Source organism: Thunnus thynnus, chromosome 20, assembly GCF_963924715.1.
Source record: "Thunnus thynnus chromosome 20, fThuThy2.1, whole genome shotgun sequence".
In the NCBI taxonomy this organism is placed as follows: domain Eukaryota; kingdom Metazoa; phylum Chordata; class Actinopteri; order Scombriformes; family Scombridae; genus Thunnus; species Thunnus thynnus.
In genome coordinates this window covers 5,779,594-5,802,909 of record NC_089536.1, presented here as the reverse complement: position 1 = coordinate 5,802,909, position 23,316 = coordinate 5,779,594, and the positions used below count along the sequence as shown (strand labels likewise).

At 38.9% G+C, this 23,316-nt stretch overlaps 2 protein-coding genes across 2 annotated transcripts in view; one reads left to right on the top strand and one right to left on the bottom strand.

The window, feature by feature from the left end:
- The window catches only part of acsf2 (acyl-CoA synthetase family member 2), a 37,813-nt gene that overhangs the window by 13,627 nt on the left and 870 nt on the right, over window positions 1-23,316 (top strand). Inside the window, exons 9-15 of the mRNA XM_067576064.1 lie at window positions 4,078-4,169; window positions 4,354-4,430; window positions 16,347-16,454; window positions 17,603-17,754; window positions 17,929-18,070; window positions 21,237-21,347; window positions 21,458-21,526. Of these exons, the coding sequence (XP_067432165.1) occupies window positions 4,078-4,169; window positions 4,354-4,430; window positions 16,347-16,454; window positions 17,603-17,754; window positions 17,929-18,070; window positions 21,237-21,347; window positions 21,458-21,526 (751 nt within the window). The remainder of the gene's footprint in view (window positions 1-4,077; window positions 4,170-4,353; window positions 4,431-16,346; window positions 16,455-17,602; window positions 17,755-17,928; window positions 18,071-21,236; window positions 21,348-21,457; window positions 21,527-23,316) is intronic.
- On the bottom strand, window positions 4,733-13,957 carry chad (chondroadherin). The gene is made up of 4 exons (XM_067576065.1): window positions 12,910-13,957; window positions 9,807-9,970; window positions 8,923-9,080; window positions 4,733-7,800 (listed from the first exon to the last, which is right to left on the bottom strand). The coding sequence occupies exons 1-3, from the start codon at window positions 13,693-13,695 to the stop codon at window positions 8,939-8,941; spliced, it is 1,092 nt and encodes a 363-aa protein (XP_067432166.1). The 5' UTR covers window positions 13,696-13,957; the 3' UTR covers window positions 4,733-7,800; window positions 8,923-8,938.

Genomic DNA, 23,316 nt, shown 5'->3' with positions numbered 1-23,316 from the left:
CTGCACAGAGGTTGAAGGTATGGAAACCGGTTTTCACACATCTCATGATTGAGATTGAGGTTACTTTTACTTAATTAAAAGTAACAAAGTCCATATTATAAAAATACTAAAAGTCCAATATTTATAATGTTACTTAAAGTGATTGTAATCAATATTTTTCATGATAACAATGTATGAGCTGTGTGTATGTCAGTGTGTAATGTGTTGGTTCTGGCTCATAGTGATGAATTTACAGAGAATCATCAGCGACTCTGCAGCTCCCCTCAGCTTTACAGAGCTTTAGAGTGAGTTTCAGCTCATTGTTTAGCTGTCTGGCTGCAACTCTCAGCGCTGTCACGGTGTCATTTTTGGCATGAAAGGTCTAAAAATACTGTACACTACCTGCTCAGCACCAAATGGCAAACAGACACAGTTAGCTGTAGACTAGCTGGTGAATATAGTGGATCATTTAGCAGCTGAGGAGCCAGATATTTCCCTCAGGAGTTGTTAGAGAGCAAAAACAGATGGACAGATTCACCAGGTGGACAGAAATACGACTCCAAATGGATGATAATGTTGCTCCATAACTGCTGGATATGGAAATAAGCAACTGTTTGCTAGAGATAGATTTCACAAAGAGAGTATTTGTCTATTAAGAGTTTATTCTTGAATCACACAGCCGGATTCAATACCTTTACTTAGACCAAGAACAAATTATTTAGTGTAACAGTCATCTTTATAGTGCAAGCCGCAACCATGATAAATATAATGATAATATTGAGTCACCCTCAGATTTGTCATTCAATTAATACAAAGGTCTTTCTTTGTCCAATTCTTTATCGGTGGCTCTCCCTGTGGGCTGAGGGTGTTCTTTCCTGTTTCCTGAGAACAAATTGGACACTTTCCCAAGGAACAGATGACATACACATCACATGCACGACAAGTGAATCATGAAAAATCCATCAGCTTAAAATATGATGATATGTCAGTGTTGTGGTTACAGCCTGTTTCTGCTGAAAACAAGTGGACAAAAAAAATCAGTTGATGCAGATTTAAGTAGCAGCACTGACATATTAGCAACACTGTGTACTTTAAGTATCAGAGTTGAAGAAATTTAGTCACAAGAGAACATGAGTAACTAGTGTGTGTAGTTCCAGTTAGAGTCAAGGGTCAAATTGCTGTATGCTGTTCCAGTGCAGTGTCTGGTAAACATTAGTGTTGGATACTCTTATATGGACATGTCCTGAGTGGAATCAGATATGGCAGACAAAGAGGAGGAATACAACATCTGCATTTCTCTACTCAATCTTATGAAAGTAGAAAACACTTCCAGTGGTTAAATACTCGCCAACAATCAATCACCAGCTTTTAATATTTTGTTTCTTTACAAATAATATAAAGTCCTCAAGAGAATATTCATATTGCTATTGGATCTTCAGCCTTTCATTGAAGTTAAATGCGACTCTTATTTATGGCAGCCTCACTTCTAAGATGTTTTTATAGTTTTACCTGCTGCAGAATTGAAGTGAAGAAAAAGTTTCATTCTGAGAAAGAGAAATGTAGAAAAATCGCATGCTTCCGTTTGTTTTAATGAACTTACCGTCTGTCGCAGTGTAAGCAGTCAGTAGTTTTATATCTTCATGTATTCTTAATTAAAATGTGTTGTATTCTCAATTTTAAGTGATATTCTAAGACGTATTGCCAGTCTATAAGAACAGGGATATTTTAAGTAGTAAAAAACATACAAAACAGTATAAATGGTATAAAATAAGTGGTCAAATTTGTGGATTTTTGTGTGGATGAGGATAAAAAATAAAAGTTTTCCATTGTTTTTAAAATCATAAATAATGTTGTTTTTTTTTAAATTTCTATACAAAATAAACCATAGCATTAATAACAGTCATTATAAACAAGGATTTTCATAACTCTGGAACAACCCATTAGTCCGAATAGGGGAAAAAAACTAATCTGTGGGAATCATGGGTGGATAAGAATATTGGAAAAGTTAGTGTGTAGACAGAGCATTTTTCGGTCCTTTAAGAGCTTACAGATGATTTTGGCTCAGTGGACAAGAGAGAGTTTTGGAGGTATCTACAAATAAGGAGCTGCATAAATAATAATGGTATTATTATACACCAGTTAAACTTTAAAGAATGAGACTTGTAGATGACAATTATTGTTGGTAGTGTAAAAATTAAACAGATACTTTTCTTCATTTAATGTGGGAATATTCTTTAGTTTCTCCTTTTTGTAAACAAATAATGAAAAGTATTGGCGAGTGGTTGCAGAGGCCATTGCCAGAATCCCCCCCGGTGTGCTTAGCAGGAGACCGGTCTCTGGGTATATCTAAAGTAAATTTTGGCTTACATTGACGGGTTTTATTACTGCTTCAAGGATTGCTCTCCACCATTGGAAGAGCCAGACAAAACCAGAACTTGCTGGTTAAAATTAATGACAGACATTGCCTCTTTTGAATCTCTAATTGCAAGGACTAATAATTACCAAGGAAAGTTTTATGAAGTTTGGTCTAATTTTTGGTTGTCAAGTCAAATTTATTCATAAAGTACATTTAAAAACAACCCATGATGACCAAAGTGCTGCACAGACCAGAGCAAGTAGGTAAAATCACAAATACGAGACACATCGACATAAAAAACAAGGCACACAGACAACACAGAGGCACAAAAATCAGCCACATCATGAGGATTCAAACACTAGCGAATCAAAGTCAGTTTGAGTCTAGACTTAGAAGAGTCGATGGAGGAGGCAGATCTGAGCTGTTCCACAGTCTAAGGGCTGCAACTGCAAAAGCGTGGTTACCCCTGAGCTTTAGATTAGATCGCGGGGCAGCCAGGAGTCCCAAATCAGCTGACCTGAGGGACCTGGAGGTAGAATAAGAGGTTAGAAGGTCTGCGATACAGGAGGGAGCCAGCCCATTAAGGGAGAGAGGACAAGATAGGGGTAATATGGTCCCTCTTCCGGGTACCTGTCAGGAGCCTGGCTGCGGTGTTCTGGACCAGTTGCAGGCAGGACAGGGATGACTGACTAATCCCAGTGTACAGGGAGTGGCAGTAGTCCGAGCGGGAGGGTATAAAGGTGTGGATGCGTTTCTCGTGGATATGATGTATATAAAAGGAAGTAACCTCACAGGAAGTAAATATTCCTACAATTTGTTTTTTTTGTTGTTTTTTAAAGGAAAATGTGCTACCTCACGTATTGATACATGGTGCCCCCTTATTTTTTATTTTTCATTTGTCTCCACAGTTTACTGTTTGTTTTGTTTTCTTCTGTTTGTTGTGTTACTTATTTTTCATTGATTTACTTCAGCAGCTGCATCATTATGTTTGTATATATTGAAAAAGTTAATAAAAACTTTTATTACAAAGACAAAACAAACCACAAAAAAATAATCAGGTTTTGTTTTCTTGACAGTTTTCTCCTTGTTACGAGGTATCAGCTGCTGCTTTTTGCGGTTATAAGGACCGTTTCCTTTTTTTTGTCAGAAAAGAACTTGCTTTCCGTGAATGAAACTCACCCACAAACAGAGCCGAACAGGTCGCCTCATGTGGACATTTTAAGGGTGTTGATTATGTGAATGATCAAATCTCACAAACAAGCGAGTTACAACAAGTTTGTGCAGTTAAGAGAGTTTGTTGAATCTGACTTGGAACACTTAAACCTCACAGTTTTAGGGTAAGAATACAAAAATGTTCTTGCATGAGGCCCAATGTGTAGACTGTCTCCTAAACAGCAGCACAATGAAGACTCTATCTAGAATAAGTTGTACTCACCTAACCCTACATCTCGTATCTCTTTCTTGTAAAAGAAACAGAAGACATCATGTTATCTTGACTGTGGAAAGTACAGACATAGCAAAGAGATAGTGTGTGTACATCCCATAACAGTTTAGATCAGGTGCAGGACGACAAATGACATGAAGGAAAAAAGCAGTGTAGCTTTTTGGATTGTACGTTTCAACCTCACCAAGTCTTCATCAGGCCTAAATACAGATATACACACACAAAAATTTTTTTTTTGCAGGTTTATTGTTGCCGTTTATCAGATGCACTCTGTTCATTTGTTCCCTTTTCCTCACAGGTGCACCTTCATCTACGGTACCCCCACCATGTACGTTGATATGATCAGCCAGCCGGATTTTGATAAATATGACTTGTCGTCAGTGGAGGCAGGTGAGAAAAGGCTGAAATGCTGCTTCTGTGAGACATAACAGCTGAATGCTGAATAATTATTTGATTACTTAAAATTAAAGCCTTTGGTTTCTGCTGTTTTTTATGTCTATGTATATATTTCCCTCCTGTAGTATAGAGTTTATTCCATATGTCCAATGCTCTTTTGTTTGTTTTTGTGCTGTAGGAATCATGGCGGGTTCCCCTTGTCCTCCAGAGCTTGTGAAGAAGGTTGTTTCTGTAATGGGCATCAAGGGAATAACAGTGAGTGGATCTTACCATAATAACTTCAATATTAGTGTTTTTAAATTTATACAATCAAAATAAAAATAATCTAATTTATCCCACCAAACAACTGTGGCTTTGCATTATAACAAGATGCAATTCAGTTTTGAAACACTAGGGGGAGGCAAATCTTTAGAATAACATCCATTAGATTTAGCAACACCAGACTATAAACCCTGTTTTTGAATTTGGATTAATTTTTATAAGATCTCAGACTTTTAAGGCAGATATCCAAAGACATTTGACATTTTGTAATGAAAAGTCAAAAGACAAAAAGAAGGCTTAGTTTAGTAAAAGGTTTATTGGATGTGAGCAGTTACCACTTCCAAAAGTCCAGGAAATGTAAAAATATTGAATAAACATAAGATATGCTTAAAGTCTACACTCGTCAGTAACCCTCATATTTGTTTTATATTTGTGCAATAAACTTTTTCCTTCTGTTTAAATCATGTTTTTAAATGAATTTTAAAATGTTAAGTGTGATATGAAGAATTTGCATGACAGTAAAGACAGTTTCTTTGTATAAATCATCTTTTTAGGTTTAAAGTCCTGAATTCCCATGTGTGTTCTTTCTTAGCTGTGTTAAAAAATGAACTAAATGCAGTTTTATAGGTCTACTATGTGGGATGATGAAATATTTTAATAAATGGAAAACGTATTAAGCTATGAAATGTGGGTAAGCTATTAACTTTACCCACATTTTCAAGTCTTTACTGTCTTTTAAATTTCTTGGAGAAATAGGTCTTCAGTCACTCTATCCTTTCTGTAACTATATCGGGTGTTTTCTCAGTTGATGAGGGGGTAAAACTGACATCATAAAGCAGAAAAGAGGGTACACAAGAGCGTTGATGCCTGCCTGAGCGACATTTGTAGGATGCTTAACAGTTAGCTTATAGTTTGAAGGAGTATCTTTATCTTGTTTGGAGCCATATCTGGCCTGATGATCAATTCTTTATACAGGTAACCAACAAAATAAAGGAGCATCACCTGTTTTAGAAACTTCACCTCAAGTATCTTAAAACTACACCAATAATTGTTTTTATTTATATTAACAGTGGATCAAATTGTTACATGTAATGTTAAAGGTATAGCTCGTAGTGACAAACCCAACTCTAAGTAGCCTTTTAGCCTCTTTTAGCTTATTGTTTCTGGCCTGTAAACTCCAATTTCATCAACCTCGTTTCTAGCAGCAGCACGCCCCTGTTTGCAATAACTGTACACTCTGCCGAGCTCCAACACACAGACAAAAGTAGCCGGTGAACGTAGTAGAGCATTTAGCAGCTAAGAGTTAATCTAGACCAAAACAGAGCTAAAATAAGAGTGAATATTGGACTTAACATGCATCAGGTGGCCGAAAATGAGACTTCAAATGAATGCTAATGTTGCTCTGTGCCTTCTGGATGACGAAATAGGCGACTATTTGATAAGGTGATGATATGTCAATGTTGTGCTTTTTCCACTGCCCCCTTGTGGCCAAAAAGATAATAATATTTAAAATAATGTAGCTTTAAAGTTACAATATACAAGTTCTGGAAACTTGATACAAGAGTAGTTTTAGGCTAGAAGTGTGTTCACGTATTGATTGTCAGCTGTGAACTCCCACCCCTGGCTTGGCTTTGGCAGTCTCTGATTGGTTAGAAGGTTGAGGTTCGCTTTAAAGTGGAAATAGACAACTTTTTTGCTTTAACTTATCATTTATGAAGTGAATGTTGATTGCACAGTGTAATGGCTATAGAATAATGACACCATTGGCGTTTAGATTGGTTTCCTAGAAGTCTCGCTGTCACTATGCAATTCTGTCTGCCACCGGGTACGAGCGCCCGGGAAAATGAAGGCTCAATTTACGGCACAAAGGAAGTGTGTCAACCATTGCGCAACCAAAAGAGGAAGAGGATAGCACTTTTGTTTTCCCCTGTAGCTATTGATAGCTATATCTCAATAATTTGTTTGATGGCCAACCTCTTTCTATTGTCTTATTGCTATATGATAAATGTGGAATATTGCACAGGCAAATCTGATGACACACTTCTTATCTGCATACGTTATGTATACTAAGTATACTACCTGAATAAACTTGTCTTTTGATTTCTAGAGGGCCTTCTTCCAGTTAGCTATGGTAGCTAACAGGAAGGAAGCCCTCTAGAAATCAGTTAGCTAAGCTAGCAGCCCTACAACCACAGAACACTGGATCAGTATCCAGTCAGGCTGATCTACTTGTTCATATGAAAATCAACAGACAGAAAATATGTTATCACCATCTCTATTGTGCAGTTTATTTCATTTTGTCAAAACATAAACATGCTACCAACCCAGTTCGCTTTTCTCAACACATACTAAAGAATTCTGCTTTCATGTCTCCATTATAGATGACATGAACAAACAAACTCACACTTTTTCTCCAAATGTTTTCTTCTAATGTTACTCCCTGCTCCACCCTGACACCAACCCCTGCTGTAGTAACTTGTTTGTGTGAAGCAATAACGCTACTCAAACTATGTTATTACTATGCGATGCACATCATTACAATAGCTTTTGCCTGTTTCCAAATTCAATATAAAATTGTGCAATTGTACAATTGTTCAGTTCTTCAGTGAACATGCTTCTTTCATCTCTTTTATTGGCATTGATCATTTCTTCACAAAGCTATGCTCTGAGGAAAATGATCTGGTTGTCTTTGCAACAGCAGCACAAACAATAATGCCACTTGGAAACGCCAGTGGGGGAAAGTTGAAAAGTCGTCTGTTTCCACTTTAAAAATTGAGAAGGGGAATATTCTGTACTGCTGCCAGACTGTTCAGTGAGCCTGAGTCACAGAAGCCTTTGACAATATGCTTTGGAGAACATTTCAACAAAAAAATATAAGAAATTACTGCACCTTTTAAGTTTATCTAGTTTATGTTTACATTATTTTCAGGCTAATTGAGACACTGAAACTTATAAGGAGAATACAATCTTCACTAAAGAACATCAACTTTTTTTGTATTCACTGTTCTCGGGAGGAAAAGGCAACACATTTTTCCTCTATAATCTCTGTGGCTGTTGTTAATTGAAATGCATCCTTTATTTTGATGTTTACCTGAATGTGGTACACTTCCACTTCATACTTAATTCTTCATCTTTGATATGAATGAAGGAAAATGAAATGAAAACATGTCTGAGGTCCATAAAGCTCTTCATATGTTTGCGTGTGAGAGAGACAGACAAAGAGTGAGCATGTGTATGTACAGTATGAAAGTGTTTGACAACATCTGGCAGATGAATAGATGGACAGTCTCGAAGTAGAATGAGTGAGCATTGCTTTCTTTGCACATGTAGCCGGTCACCTGGACAGACTCCTCCTCAGCGTCTCCTGCGGAAAAGACACACAATCAGCAGCCAAATCAAACAGTCTGCCCTCCAACCAGAGACCCCATGACCTGGACTTGGTGTACTGGACCCCAGGGCCAACATGGAAAAGTTCACACAGGGACAGAGTGGAGAACAGAGAGTTCTGCGGTCAGGAAAAGAGAAGGGAAAAACAAAATCATGCAAAGCCAACTCTGGGCTACTCCAAAACCACCTTAAACCTCGTGGTAACGCCTGAATCCAGTGACACACTGTGCAGGAGTCCAGCTGAAAACTGTACACCAGACCATCACAGGAGGGGTGTGATTTTAGACGTGAATAGAGGCTGGAGTGACGAACAAAACTATACCTAAAGTATTTGCAAAGGTTGTGATCAGTGAGGGTGTCACTTTAAAAAACAGAACTACTATTTAACTTTATTTAAAGGTCAAGTGTCTCCATGGATGTATTTGGAATTGCAAAAACAGAACAAAACAAAACAAAAAGATAAAAGTGCATTTAAAAAAGAATATGAATGATTTATGAGCACCATTTAAAGCCCCTTTGTTAAGGATTTTAAAATTTCCATCTCTGTGACTCCTTGTGGTACTGTCAAAAAAGACAGTATAGTACACCACTAACCAACCCCACAACTTTAGGCACTTTAAAGGGGATGTATCACTCACATTTCCAGAAATGTATTTATAATCTGGGGTTTTACTGGAATATCTTTGCATGATTTACAGTTTTAAAAAAACTCCTTATTTTTCTTATTCTGGGCTTTTATGTAGCCCCTCAGCCCCCCCTTCCTCCCCCCCATCCCATCCCGGTGAACCCACCTTGTTCTGATTAGCCTGCTGATGTCGGCACAGTAGAAAAAGACGCTGCAAATGAAGCGTTCAGAGCGGGCTGAAGCCCTGGCTTTTGACTTGCAAGTATCGTTCTTACATAACTTCACCTCATGTTTTGGAACTTTTTACCATGTTTAACATCTGACATCATAGCAGTAACAGAAAACCACTAAAAACATAATATGTTCCCTTTAAGATAATTTAACTTTCTGATCAGGAGTTATATTATATGATTTTCTTTGATGTACAAAAATATGATTCTTCTTTTCTCATCACGTCATCGGCTCGTACTGTACCTGTTCAGCTGTGTGTTCAATGGCGTGTGCCCTTTTTGGCTCTCTTCTGCTTGACTCTGCAGCTACTGAAGGCGGTGCTGTCTCTGACTTGCTTGCCTTTCTGCGGAGGTGGAGAAGCACACACTGCATCTGGACGATTGCGGCTCGCGTCCATCCACCTGAAGGGTAGAAACCAAAAGATGAGGAGTATTTGTGAGGGCTTAGAGGGTTGGACAACTTATATAAAGAAAGAGAAGGGCTGCTTATGTGAGCATTAAGATACAGAGCTTTTTAGGTGATATTATGTCAGTGTCTCTTTATTTGTAGCCAGTGTCTCTTTATTTCTAGTGGTGAGGCTTTGGGGTCAATTCGTCACTTGACCAGTCCACTATTAGATGGATTGGTCCAACATTTGGTACAAACATCGAAGGTCCCTAATGAAGATTAAGCCTAATGTCTTTGGTGTTCACCCCGACTTTTCATCTAGTGCCACCAGCAGGTTGACATCTTTGGTTGAAAGTCAGGTCTTGACTACTATTGGATGTATTGTAGTCATGTTTGAGCTCCCCCTCAGCATGAATTGTAAAAATTTCAATGATCATCTAACTTTTCGTCTAGCACCATGTCAAAATTTTAATTTGTCTGGTACTTTGGTTAAATCCAGATACCTACAAAACTGTCACTCACATTAGACTCAGCTTTACTTTGTGTTTAGTGCCAATTAGCAAGTATTAGCATGCTAATACCGTATACTCAGACAGTGAACATGGTAAACATAATACCATGTTAAAATCATTGTTGTGGGCATGTTAGTATGCTGATGTAAGCATTAAGTGGCAAAGTATCACCTAAAAGAGCCACTAGGTTGTATAGTTTTGTCTCAGTGTTTCAGGTGAATCTCTTACTTGCGTAGTGGAACTAGCTGGCATGTGCAGCTCCATGGGTTGTTGGAAAGGGTGACGTTGGTGATGGTACCAAACTCAAGGCTTCTGGGAAGGGACTTTAGCTTGTTGTTGTCCAGGTGTAGTGACTTGATTGCTGTCACACCAGTAAATGCACCATCAGAGAACTAGAAAGATAGAGAGAAATTCAGAGAAGTTATTTTTCATTTTTATGTCACAGTATTGAGGGATCCCTGTTAGGATAGATTTAAATGAGCTCCCTTGAAAATATTCTTTCTTTCATTCAGAAAGAGCAAAACATTTTGAGTCTAGACTTGCTCTTTGTCTCGCATTTAGCATTTTTAATTCCTCTTCTTGAATGTTATAAAGAAGAATGTTTTTAAGGGAGTATCTTGCACTGTTGTGAGTCTTTGAGAAACAGTAAGTATCTACAATTGTTTGGACTCTGGAGCACCTGTATTGGATTAAATCTTTGTCATAATAATTGAATAATTGAATTGAATTGAATAATTGAAAGGCTCCCAAAAATCAAACAAACAAACAAAACTCAATTTAAAATGAAAGAGAAAAATAAATTGAAACCAAAAAATGACCTTAAAGGAAAAAACTTGTGAGTTGTTTTGGCCTTGGATTCTAGGGAGATTTTGTTCAGTTAATATGACACAAATTCATGAAAGATGTGTGTGTGTTTAGCACACTGGAAAATTTTAATTCACTAATAGATACAAACATCAGGAAACTATTGGTGAGCTAAGCTTGTACACAGTGTGCATACAGTGTTGTTAAAAACATGGCGCACATGTCATGCTGACCCATCACCACCACCCATCCTCGTGTTTGTCAGAAGGCAGACAGATGCAGAGTGGGGTAATCTCGCCAGTCTTGCTCTGGCATGAAAGACTCCTCTCATCCTTCCTTCTGCACTGGCTCTTGTGTAAACATTGACAGTTGCGGGGCTCCTTTTTTCCACTTGTGCTTCATATGCATCTGCGAGGGTGCTAAAAGCTTCAGAGAGGTGCTAGATGAACCGATCTGTGTTGTGTCAAGTTTAGTCTCCTCCTGGAGGAAGAAGAGGGCGGATGAGAGAGGAGTTAGACTTTGAAGGGTTGTTTTATGTGAGTCTGGCTGTTTTAAAAGTGCCCTTTGGAAATTTCCACTGTAGAGCGACGAGTAGCTGAGGGTATGGTATTTTGAAGCAATGGAAGATGGATGACTTCCAGCATGGTCGGGGTGTTTTCGCTCACTGTCGTCTCCCTCTTTGGGCCGCTCCTTTGCCAGGAAGGCTCGCAAAGGGCCCAATTGTCCATTCAACTGGGGCGATGGCAAGCTAAAAATATTCCTCTTCATGGACTGTGGAACACCCTGCCTCTATTTACCTGTCTCCTAACCCCTCCTGACCTGTTTACAAGACCCTCCTAGCGAAAGTAGAAAACACACCTCGCTGAAAATAACACTTGTGTAATAATTAGACCCAGACATGCTTGGCCAAGGTCCAGCAAACAAAAACACTCTAAAAATATCTGCATTTGGCTGGAAAATGGCTCAGTCTCTCCGGCCATGTGTGCCGTCTCCTGCTGCTTCCACCTGGCTCTCGCACAGTCCCAGCGTGAGAAGGTTGTTATTTTACAGTTTTCCCCTTCGGGATGCCTCCATGCTGTGGCACAGGTACACTCAAATGTCGGCTTAACCTCAAGTATGAAGCAAATGTGCTCTCAGGAATGTCTGAAAAGCACTGTAGCATGGTATAGCATAGAGTTTATACTGTATACATTCATTACATAGCTGTGGTAGAGCTGGATGGAAGATGGACGTCTTACAGTCAAACATATCTGATCAGATACCATGTGGCAGGTTGATGTTTAGGATGATGAAGGATGAGAGCAGGACGAATATTTGTCATTGAAGTACTCAAACACTGTGTAATGATGCTTTTGACGATCTCAGATTACACTTTAAATTCAGGAGTGACCAGCACAAACATACAGTGTTAAACCACCAGTGATGAAGCAAGATATTTAGAGCTGCAATGATTAGTTGATTAATTGATTAGTTCCCAACTATCGAATTAATCAGCAACTGTTTTGATAATCGATTAATTGGTTTGAGTTTTTTAGAAAAAAAATCACAAATTCTTTGATTCCAGCTTTTCAAATATGAATATTCTCTGGTTTCTTTAGTCTTTTATGATAGTAAACTAAATAATCTTTGAGTTTTGGACTGTTGTGGACAAAACAAGACATTTAAGGGTTTTCTTTTTTTCATTTTTTTGGTTTTATTTACCCAGTTTTTGAGATATCTGTCTCTAGATGTCTGCCTCCACCCCAACACAACGGAGTAAAATGTAATTTGAAAAGTTCTTTCCAGAAATAAAGCCCCCATTATTTAAGATAATCCACAAAAAAACACTATTTCTGCCAAAGAAATAGTCCCTCCACCTATCTTTTCAGTGCATTCACCTTCATTTTATTGGGTGGAGGCAGAAATCTTCAAGACAGGTTCCAGCACATGTGCATCCTGAAGCTTTACCCAAAACACATTCCATTGAGATGGAAAAATACATCATCACTGAGCCAGATGCGGAGGAAGCAGAATCATACAAACCAACTGCTGCATTAGGAAGATTCAGTTACGCAACTTATGTAAATGTTGGTTGGTTATGTTACTATTATGGTAGTCAGGACTTATGATAGAACTAGTGTAGATGCATCCATTAACACCAGACATGTATGTTGTGCACAAGATTAGAAAAATGCCTGTAGGCAGTCTGTGAGGGGTGTTGGCTGTTGGCAAGTCGGTACATGTAAATATGCTGACGAAATATAGTCTAGATGCCAGACCAAAACAAATAAACAAATATTAAGACAGACATAAAAAAGACCTTTTCATAAGATTAACACATTATTTTGTTCTTGATTGAACTATTTTATTAAAAACCGAGGATTAAAATCTTTGGTATAGGAATTATAAATTACATAATCCTAACATATCTCTATAATTCTTAGCTGAAAACCAATATTTTTAGCTTTGACTGTCTACCTTTTAGGCATTAGATATTAGAATCATGCTAATTCTGTGTAGTAAATACCAGGTGAAACCACTGACTCACCCTCTCCAGACCCATGTTGTCCAGGTGTAGTTTCTCCATGTAGCGCCCAAAGCTCTGGAAGGCGTTGTCTGGGATGGTCTTCATGGGGTTCCTCCCCAGCGTGAGTTCCTCCACCACACGCAGTTTGCTCAATGGCGCGCTGGGATAGGTGGTCATCTTGTTCCTATCCAGGTGAAGTATAGCGAGGTTCTCCACATCGTCCAGACAGCCCGGCTGCAAGGTTGACAGTTCGTTCCCACTCATGTGCAGCCAGCGCAAGTCTTTGGCACCTGTGAAGGTTCCCGCCCGCAGCTCACGGAGGTTGTTGTCATTCAGCTGTAGAATAAAAAGGTTGATCATGGGTGAGAAGATGCCCTTAGCCAACTCGCTGATCTGGTTCCCATCTAGGTAGAGGTAAGTGAGCTCGGTCAGGTCATCGAAGGCGCCTGGCTTGATGCTGCTGATCTCGTTGTTGGACAGGTAGAGGTAGATGAGCTTCTTCAGCCCCTTGAAGGCTTGGGATCCGATCTCTCGGAGTTGGCAGTGCTGCATGTGTAGAGAGATGAGTCCCTTGCTATCGCTGAAGGCCCCGGTGGGTATGCTGCCCAAGTTGTTCCTCTGCAGGTTCAGCAGACGGGTGGCCTCCGACACCCGAGGGATCTTCTTCAGCCCGACATTGTCGCAGATGACGTGCTGAAGGTCGCCGTGGCAGTGGCACAAGCTGGGGCACTGGCTCGGGGCACCCTGCACTGCAGGACCCAGGACCAGGAGACAGGTCCCCAGCAACAACCAGCTCACACAACGCATCCTGACAGACTCCTAAATGTCCGCCGACTTTGTTAGAGTGTCTTCCAGTCTTTTAGCAGAACAAGAAGATGTAAAAAAAAATCCTCTGAGAGAAGCAGTGCCGAGAAGTGTAAAGAGGAAAGGCAAAAGGTTGAACTGAACTGTGTTTGTGTGTGTGTGTTCAGAGAGAAACAGACAGAGAGAAGGAGTGTAAAGGTGACTGAGCAAAGGTGGGCAGTGCAGAGAGACATTCACTTTGAGAGGAGGATGGCCAGTCAACAGAACACACATGACTATTTATAACATTTACTTGAGGAAAAAAACTAGGAGGGCTTGCCAGAGTGTTAGAGCGAGAGGTTTGCAAGAGGAAGTCAAGTGTCTATGAGAATTTAACCCTAAATGAGCAGGAAGACGACGCTCAGTCTAGGCTAGTGGCTTCATTTTTGCAGGAGTTGCATAAACGCTCAGACAAATCATAAAAAAGACACATGCTCATGCATCCGTTTTTTTTGTTTGTGTTTCTTTATCATTTTTACATCAGAGTAACCTTCAGGTATATGTTTAACAATGTGGCTCGAGGTCAAGTTCGATCTGTGCACGCTGCCAGACGTCTCTATTGTTTTTCAGTCTGCGGTGGCAGGAAAAGGAGCCACTCCTGTGCAGCTGTTTTATAACCGATAATAGTCTCCAGATGGCTGGCAGGAGGAGAGATGCTGTTTCAAGTCAAAACAATTGCAAAAAGATACTTCATCATGCCAGGAATGAACGTTTGAGATGCCACTTTACATTCCTGTATGCATTCTTTCGGTCTTTTTCCTCAGAAAATGAGCATGGGCGTTATGTAATGTAGTGGTCATTTGCAGTCAAACATGTGAGTTGTTACTGTGATTGTGTCTGTCAGCGTTCCAGTGCTAGAGATGGAGAAGCTTATGAGTCTCTTGTGAAGTTATTTTTCAAAGTCTGCTGCTGCTGTGAAAAAAAAAAGGACTTATCCATGAAAAGTTACCAGTCAGATCTGAGAACAAACTTTGTTTTTGGTGTTCTTGATACCTACTTGAGTATTAAAATAAAACATAGAAAAAAATGAAGCAGAAGTCTTGTTGCCTGGCTATGGTCTGTGGATAGTTTGGCTAAGATTGATGGACCCACCCAGGATAAATGGAATCTAGAGTTTACTTAACAGATCTAACATTTTATTGGGAATATCGTCTCCTCCCTGATTTTCCAGGTAACCTCCGCTAAAATGCTGTGCAGGTATTATTTGTCCAACAGACATGAACCTTTCTGCCTTTGAGTGTATTTACACCTGTGAGCAGTGAATTTTATGTCACCGATCTGACTCCTTCCTCTTCGAATATTTTCTTTTTCTTCTTTCATCATGAGTTTATCTCATCTCTTGTTGTAAAGTCTGAATCAGCAAAGTAACTCTATCAGTTATCAGATAAATGTAATGGAGTAAAAAGTAGGAAATGTAGAAAGTCTCCAAAAGCAGAAACACTGATGAACATCAGTTGAATTAATGTATTGGTTTTACAGCTGAAACAATTAATTTATATACAGAAAATGTATTGGCTACTACTTTCATAATGGATTAACCATTTGAGAATGTAAATTCCAGCTTTTGCAATATGATGGTTTTCTGCTTTTTTCTGATTTTATATCGATGTAAACTGAGTATCTTTACATTGCCATTGACATTTTAACACATCACTTTGTGAACTTTCATTTAGCTGGCAAACCCACTGGTTGTACTCTGTGTATCTGACCTTCAGGTGTGTGTGTGTATGTGTGTGTATGTCTAAGCACAATATATGAATGTATATGTTAGTTTAAGTGGAGCTCCTGTTGGCTGAACAGAAAGGTGTTTTTTGCAAAAAAAGAGAAAATTTCTTTTCTTTATTTAAGTTGTTATTAAGTATCCTGGTATTGATTATTAATTATTAACTTAATAATTAACTTTGCAAGTAAGCACAATTTGTTGGATTGTTGGTTTGCGAGTTGTAATTTAAGATGGGGAAAGTCTGTCAGTGGTGTGGCTTTCGTCCAGCAGTGTGGTTTCACTTCTGTACATGCTGTCTTTACTTCTTTCCTCTATTATTTTTACCCAATTTGTTTAATTTTTTCCTGCTTCTTCCAGTGACAAATGGTGAATTTTGCTGTTAAGGAATGTTACTCAGTGTATATTTTTCAGTTTTGAATGAGAAATAACTTCAGAAAGGAAACCTTTATTAGTTCAGGAAATTATGTTATTTCTGTCACCCATCCAAATACTTTCAGGTTCACCTCACCCCAACAGAGAAAGAGAAAGATTTTCTTAAGGCTCAATCTCTGATTGTTTGACTGTCATGTTTCACCTTCTCTTGGCTAACAGATCACCTGAAAAGCCCCCACAGTACAGTGAGCTAAGATCTTTTTGTTTAATGAACACCCTAAAAATATTTCAGACAATGCAAAAAAGAAGAGAAAGAAAAGAAAATAGGTTCTGATAAAAAAGAACGATAGACGTAAGAGATCTCTGCGTCAGGTGTGCCAGTTGTCAGAGGGGCACCACATACCTCACTGAGCTCCTAGGCTTGCACTTGTTTGCTCCTGTGGAGTTATGAAAACCTCTGCTAGACTATCAAGAAAAGATGACACCATTGTGACATGTGGTTTGTGTTTGTGATTGACAGCTTGGATATGGCACCACGGAGAACAGCCCTGTGACATTCTGTGCTTCACCGGAAGACAACATAGAGAGGAAGTCCGAGACAGTCGGGTACATCATCGACCACTTAGAGGTACCAGAACGTGGTTCACTATAAAAAACAATGATTAAATGACTGTGAAAATATATATATGCTATTAAGAATATTTTCCCAAATCAATATATATACACTCAATGGCTACACAGCCAACCATGAGGCACAAACTCAATGCATAAAACCATGCAAAACAAATGAAACATCAGAGTGGAGAAGAAATGTGATCCAAGTGACTCTGACTGTGGAATGATTGTTGGTGCCAGATGGGCTGGTTTATCTCAGAAACTGCTGATCTCAGTCCTGCTGATCTGGGATTTTCACATACAACAGTCTCTAGAGTTTACAGAGAAAAAACTGAGGATGAGGTGGAACCGGAGATATGCAGCCGACAAATCTGCAGCAACAGTGTGAGGCCATTATGTCCACATAGATCAGGAATGTTTCCAGCACCACAAACAATTCACATTGTTCTGGTGGGTGTTTTCTAAGTAATAAAAAGCTAATAAGTCGGCCTCTGAGTGTATAACACAATATGGAAAAAAAAAGGCTGACCTTTTAGTGTGTTTTTTAGTTACCTAAGATTTTCTCAAACTTGTGTAAAAGATCTTTGAGTATCTTAAAAACCACTCTATAAGATTCTTTTAAACATTTATCCCTACATGGATTAACTCCTGCCTACATTTCCGAGCTACAAAGCCCTTACACAACCGAGTGGTCACTTAGGTTATCCAACCAAAACCTGTTGGCCATACTACATGCCAAAACAAAAAAAAACAAAAAACAAACCCAAAGGCGACTGTGGTTTTGCTGGGCTAGCACCCAGACTTTGGAACAATCCCCCCCCCTCCCATTAGATCAGCTGAGTCTGGTGACTAGTGGCTGTATGCTTTCTGTGTTCATATGTGCGTTATGTCTGTATGTGTTTTTGAATGTTTTTTTTCTGTCCTCTTTTTCTTTCTGTCCTGATTATTATTGTTATTATTATTAACTCTTCATATGTGTAAAAAGGAAACTTTAAGAAGTAATTGTGTCAGTTTTTAATTGCATTACATTTGCTTGGAAGCCATCAATAGCACAAAATGATCCTGTCATCACAAAATGGCTCTACTGAAAGTCCATACATGACAATATTTGCTAAATAAAAGTATTAAAATGTTAAAAAATATGAATCTACTGCTCCACAGGCTAAAATCGTGGACCCTACAACTAGAGAGCTCGTACCTCTGGGATCGTCGGGGGAGATTATGATCAGAGGCTTCTGTGTGATGTTGGAGTACTGGGGCGACAAAGCAAAAACCGAGGAGGTCATCTCTAAAGACGGCTGGTACAAAACTGGGTGAGTATTCTGTACACTGCTTCATACAATATGAACCAGAGCAGCAGAATAGAAAAACAACATATGCTATCTGGAGTTACAACTGATGACAGAGGATCTGCAGCATTTTGTGTTTTGTTTGATTGTGATTTCCAGTCCAGTCACTGATGTTTTAATACCTCTTGTTTCCTGCAGAGACATTGGAAGCATGGATGCGTACGGCTACTGCAAAATCGAGGGCAGAATTAAAGACATGATCATCAGAGGAGGAGAGAACATTTACCCGGCTGAGATTGAACAGTTCCTGCACACGCACCCAAAAGTGAAGGAGGCACAGGTGAGCTCAAAAAGCAACAGCAATAACCATTTTATGCACATTTTGTTGCTGCCAAAAGAAGAATCTGCACACGTATGTCCACATTTGTGACTTTCTCTGAGAGTGGTATTTGCAGGAGAATGGTAAATGCCAAAACATAAGTATCACAAGTAAAGAAAAGTCAGCAAGTCAGCAAAGTGACACAGTAATGTCAGTTATACAGCAACATTAACATTGACTAACATTAGCCTCAACGAGCTACCGGTCATACCAGGCTAAGTAAGGCTGTAAGGCAAGGCAAGTTTATTTGTATAGCACATTTCAACAACAAGGCAATTCAAAGTGCTTCACATAGAGCATAAAAGGCATTAAAACAGAATATAAAAGCAACACAAGTAAAAAGACATATAAAAACAATTAAAAAGTGTTACATTTGGAAATAAAAAAAGAAGCTAAAAGGGGAATAAGACAGATAAAACAAGAGAATAAAAGTAACAGTGCAGTGTAAAATATTAACCGTTAATGTGGTTTAATGAAAGGCAATCAGAAAAGTCTTCAGCTGCGATTTAAAAGAACTGAGAGTTGCAGCAGATCTAGAGTTTTCTGGGAGTTTATTCCAGATATGTGGAGCATAAAAACTGAAAGCTGCTTCACCATATTTAGTTTTTATTCTGAGGACAGAAAGCAGACCTGTCCCAGACGACCTGAGAGGTCTGGATGGTTCATAATGTAGCAGCAGATCAGAGATGTATTTTGGCCCTAAACCATTTAGTTCTGTATAAACCAACAGCAATATCTTAAAGTCAATTCTTTGACAGACAGGAAACCAGTGTAAAGATCTGAGAACTGGAGTGATATGATCTACTTTCTTGGTCTTAGTGAGGACTCGAGCAGCAGCGTCTGAATCAGCTGCAGCTGTCTGATCGATTTTTTAGGGAGACCTCTGGAGACAGCGTTACAGTAGTCAAGTCTACTGAAGATAAATGCATGGACAAGTTTTTCCAAATCCTGCTGAGACATAAGTCATTTAATTCTTGATATATTCTTCAGGTGTTGGTAGGCTGACTTTGTAATTGTCTTAATGTGGCTGTTGAAATTCAGGTCTGAGTCCATGACTACACCAAGATTTCTGGCTTGGTTTGTGGTTTTTAACATTACTGATTGAAGCTGAGTGCTGACTTTTAAACATTCTTCCTCGGCTCCATAAACAATTACTTCAGTTTTGTCTTTGTTTAACTGAAGAAAATTCTGGCACATCCAATCATTAATTTGTTCAATGCACTTACTCAACAATTGTATTGGACCATAGTCCCCTGGTGATACGGTTATGTAAATTTGTGTGTCATCCGCATAACTGTGGTAACATTTTATTGTTTCTCATAATCTGAGCTAGTGGGAGCATGTAGATGTTGAACAGAAGAGGCCCCAGAATGAAGCCTTGGGGAACTCCGCATGACATTTTTGTCGGCTCAGATGTGTAATTACCTATAGACACAAAGTAGTCCCTATCCTTTAAGTAGGATTCAAACCAGTTTAGCACTGTGCCAGAAAGTCCCAACCAGTTTTCCAGTCTGTCTAGTAATATGTTGTGGTTGACCGTGTCAAATGTGGCACTGAGATCTAGTAATACTAATACTGTAATTCTGTCACTGTCGGGGTTTAAGTGTATGTCAGTGTAGACTTTAACAAGAGCAGTCTCAGTGCTTTGATGTGGTCGAAATCCTGACTGGAAGACATCAAAACAGTTGTTTAGTGCCACAAAGTTGTTCAGTTGTTGAAAAACAGCTTTTTCAATGATCTTGCTTAAAAATGGGAGGTTTGATATGGGCCTATAGTTGCTCATAAGTGAAGTAACTAGAGTGTTCTTTTTTAAGAGTGGCTTGATGACAGCAGTTTTCAGGGCCTGTGGGAAGACACCTGAGAGTAGACTCATAATTTCATTTTGTACAATGAGGTCTTAGTGACAGAAGGATAAGATCATAAAGTCTTGACTTGACAATCCATACAAAGTCAATTTGTTGGCATGAAATTTGCCTGATGAAGGTCTGAGGACCGAAATGTTGTTGATAAAGTGAGTCCAAGAAATGAACAGTGTGCAGGATTGTTTGGTTTGTGTCTAGAGACAAGACACCTGGTGGAACTGAGCGATACCATGTGTTTTACTGCTTATAAGTTCAACTTTTCATCTGTAAAAGAATGAATGTTATTTCTTCTTTCAGAAGTTGTCAGACCTATGTAAAATTTAAGTCCCCTTTCACTCAAAAATGTTTTTTCACTTCTTATTCCTTCAGTTGGATGTTAAATTCATTCTTTTCTGTGCAGAATGATGAATGTGCAGAGTGTGTTTTCACATTCATCTGCTGAAGGAGGAAAGTTTCTCTGCTCTCACCTTAAATCTGAGTTTAACACGTGTACCTACGAGCATGATTTGTTACATCACAACTAGTCTGGAGCTAATCGTGGTCCAATATTCAACTTACACAAGTGTGATGTGGAAACTTGAAGCCTCCAGTGTACAAACACTGAGAATGAACTTCACAGTGAAGTAGGAGACATCTTGTGTCCAGCAGTTAAACTTTTGAAATTAACTATATCTGTATATTCATAGATTCTATATTTTTCAATGAGGGAGAAGGAAGAGGTGTAATGTAGACTTTTTTGTGGAAAAAGCTTATCGGTCACATATTTCAAACATATTATTATTAATCCAAGCAGAGCATTTTTAGATATCTTACAAAATGTCTGGAGCAGATCTTTAAATTCTTGGACTTCTACCTGAGGATTTAAAAATGGAAGACTGAAAAATCCTCTGTTCCTGATGTGGGCTGACTGGGTCCGCCCATCTTGCCCAGTGTCATCCAGTTTTCTAATATGTTTCTTATGGAACATTTCCTGTTAAGTGTTACATTAACCCAAGAGAAAGACACTTTATTATCAAATACTTGCAGGTTTGTAGAGCTGTCATTTTTTCCTACTTAATTTTTTTTTTTTCTTTTTTGCCACTTTGAGCCTTAGCTGTGTGTCATGAGTGCAGTAATCTTCACATAAATGTAGTTTTTGCCATGAAATAATTGAGAATTTGTATGTATTTCTGATTATGTTTCCGTACACTATATGTGTTGACTTTACTGTTTTCCCCTGTTCCAGCAGAGCTACATGTTTTTTTTTGTTTCTGTCTGTTTGTCAGGTGGTTGGAGTGGATGATCACCGTATGGGTGAAGAGGTTTGTGCCTGTATCAAACTGATAGATGGACAAGACTGCACTGAAGAAGAAATCAAAGCTTACTGCAAGGGACAGGTGAGGCACAATTTAATATTTCATAATGAAAAGGTATTATTTAATTCTTTATCTTCCTGTCAGATGATTTTGACTCATGCTCCTCCTCCTTCTTCATCTGCTCTTTTCAGATTGCCCACTTCAAGATTCCTCGCTACGTACTTTTTGTAACCAGCTACCCACTCACTATTACTGGAAAGGTAATTTCCCAAATCCCAGCCTCTCAGCTGAGCTCATATATTCCTAAATACAGTATAAATGACATGAATACAACTTTATATTACTGTGTTTATTAAGATGATATGAGTAAAAGAACAGTCAGAGCTATAATTAGCAACTGCTGTAATAGTCTGTGATAAATTAGGGAAGGGACGAACACAAAAACATCCACTCCCTTCTGCTCCTTGTGTTTCTCTCATGGGACACTGTTTAAAGTAATTTACTGTAGACATGGCGTTGTGTTTGAACAGCCTTGCCCTGCATGCCCCCAGACAGGAGGGAAAGGGAGCTATTAGCTAGTCTGCACGCACACAATGTTCTGTTAGGTGAACCCAGGAGGGGCAGCAGACCTTGTCCCCCAAGCAGCATGTCAGATCAACCGGACTCCCTTCAATTCAGTTTACTTTATTTCACCGGGTTAATCCACTCAGTGTTAACGGTGCTTTCCAGAGAATTCTGGGTATCAACATAGGACACAATAAAACAATTAAAATACATCAAATAATAGCATTAGTCAGCATACTTTCTCAGTGAAGTGTACTGGCATCCAGATTTCAGTTTACATTTGAAAGCCTGCAGATTAGTTTGTTCCCCGTCTAGCTGATTTCAGATAGTGGCAACAAAGTACTGCAGGCTGCTCTTGAACGGAGCATTTTTGGCAGCAGGGATTTTCAGAAGATGTGAATCCCCCCTCTCAAAAGTGTTTGGCCAAACTGTTCTGTTTGGTCAGGGAGAGATAATGTGATGAACAGACACAGTTACTGCAATTCTGTCTGCAATAATAATTATACTAAAACTTAATTTGTATAGCACCTTTGATATATGAGATGCAGCCCAAAATACTTGTACTATGTACAATGAAAGAGATACATGAAATGTATCACTTTGTGTCCCAAATGGGAATGTTTATTTTAGTGAATTCAGTAAATGAAATAGTCCGACAAATGAAGGTATTAAATCACATTGATTAAAAAATCCTGCAAATCCAGTGAGTTAAGACCAGAATCTGACTTTTTGTTTTACTATATGAAACTTATTATGCCATATATATAAATAAATAAAGCCTACAAAACAGAGTTAAAAACCCAACCAAACCACACTGACTAATTAAAGCTAGTTAAAGCTAGTCGGAGAGCTGTAGCTAATGCTAATTTACTCACTTTTTCCTGTTTCCTGTAATTGAAAAATCATCAAATCTTGATGCTCCAACATCTTAGTAACTGAGTTTGTTATACCAAATAAATAACGCAGTAGCTGAATCAAATCATAACAAAGACAAAACACTAAAAGATAAACCATCCTGCTAGAAGCTAACTTAGATGAACTAGCCTAGTTTAGAGCAGTATCTCATATTATGACTCTTTGTTGGGGAGGAGTAGGTTTTATAGCTGTTAAATCTTCAAACTTCAAAGCTATGGCGCAGGATAAGGGACAAAATTAAGACTAATGAGATGTCGGAAGAGGCTATATCCTTTCCGAAGCCAGCTACTGATCTGGCCAATGATAAGCCGGTGATGAGAGATGAGAAGCCGATTATTCATTCGACCAAGTTGGTGATTCATGCGTCATTTCCCACTGCTGGCCTCTCAGTTACCAGCGCTGGCTTATCGCTGGCCAGATCAGTAGCTGACTTTGGCAAGGACATAGCCTCCGCCAACTTCTCAGTGGTCTTCATTTTGTCCCTTAGTCTGCACAATAGGAAGCAAGAGAGGAAGTGATACCTACTATGGTATAATCAGTGGACCTATAGCTAAATCTCTGACGGTTTAAC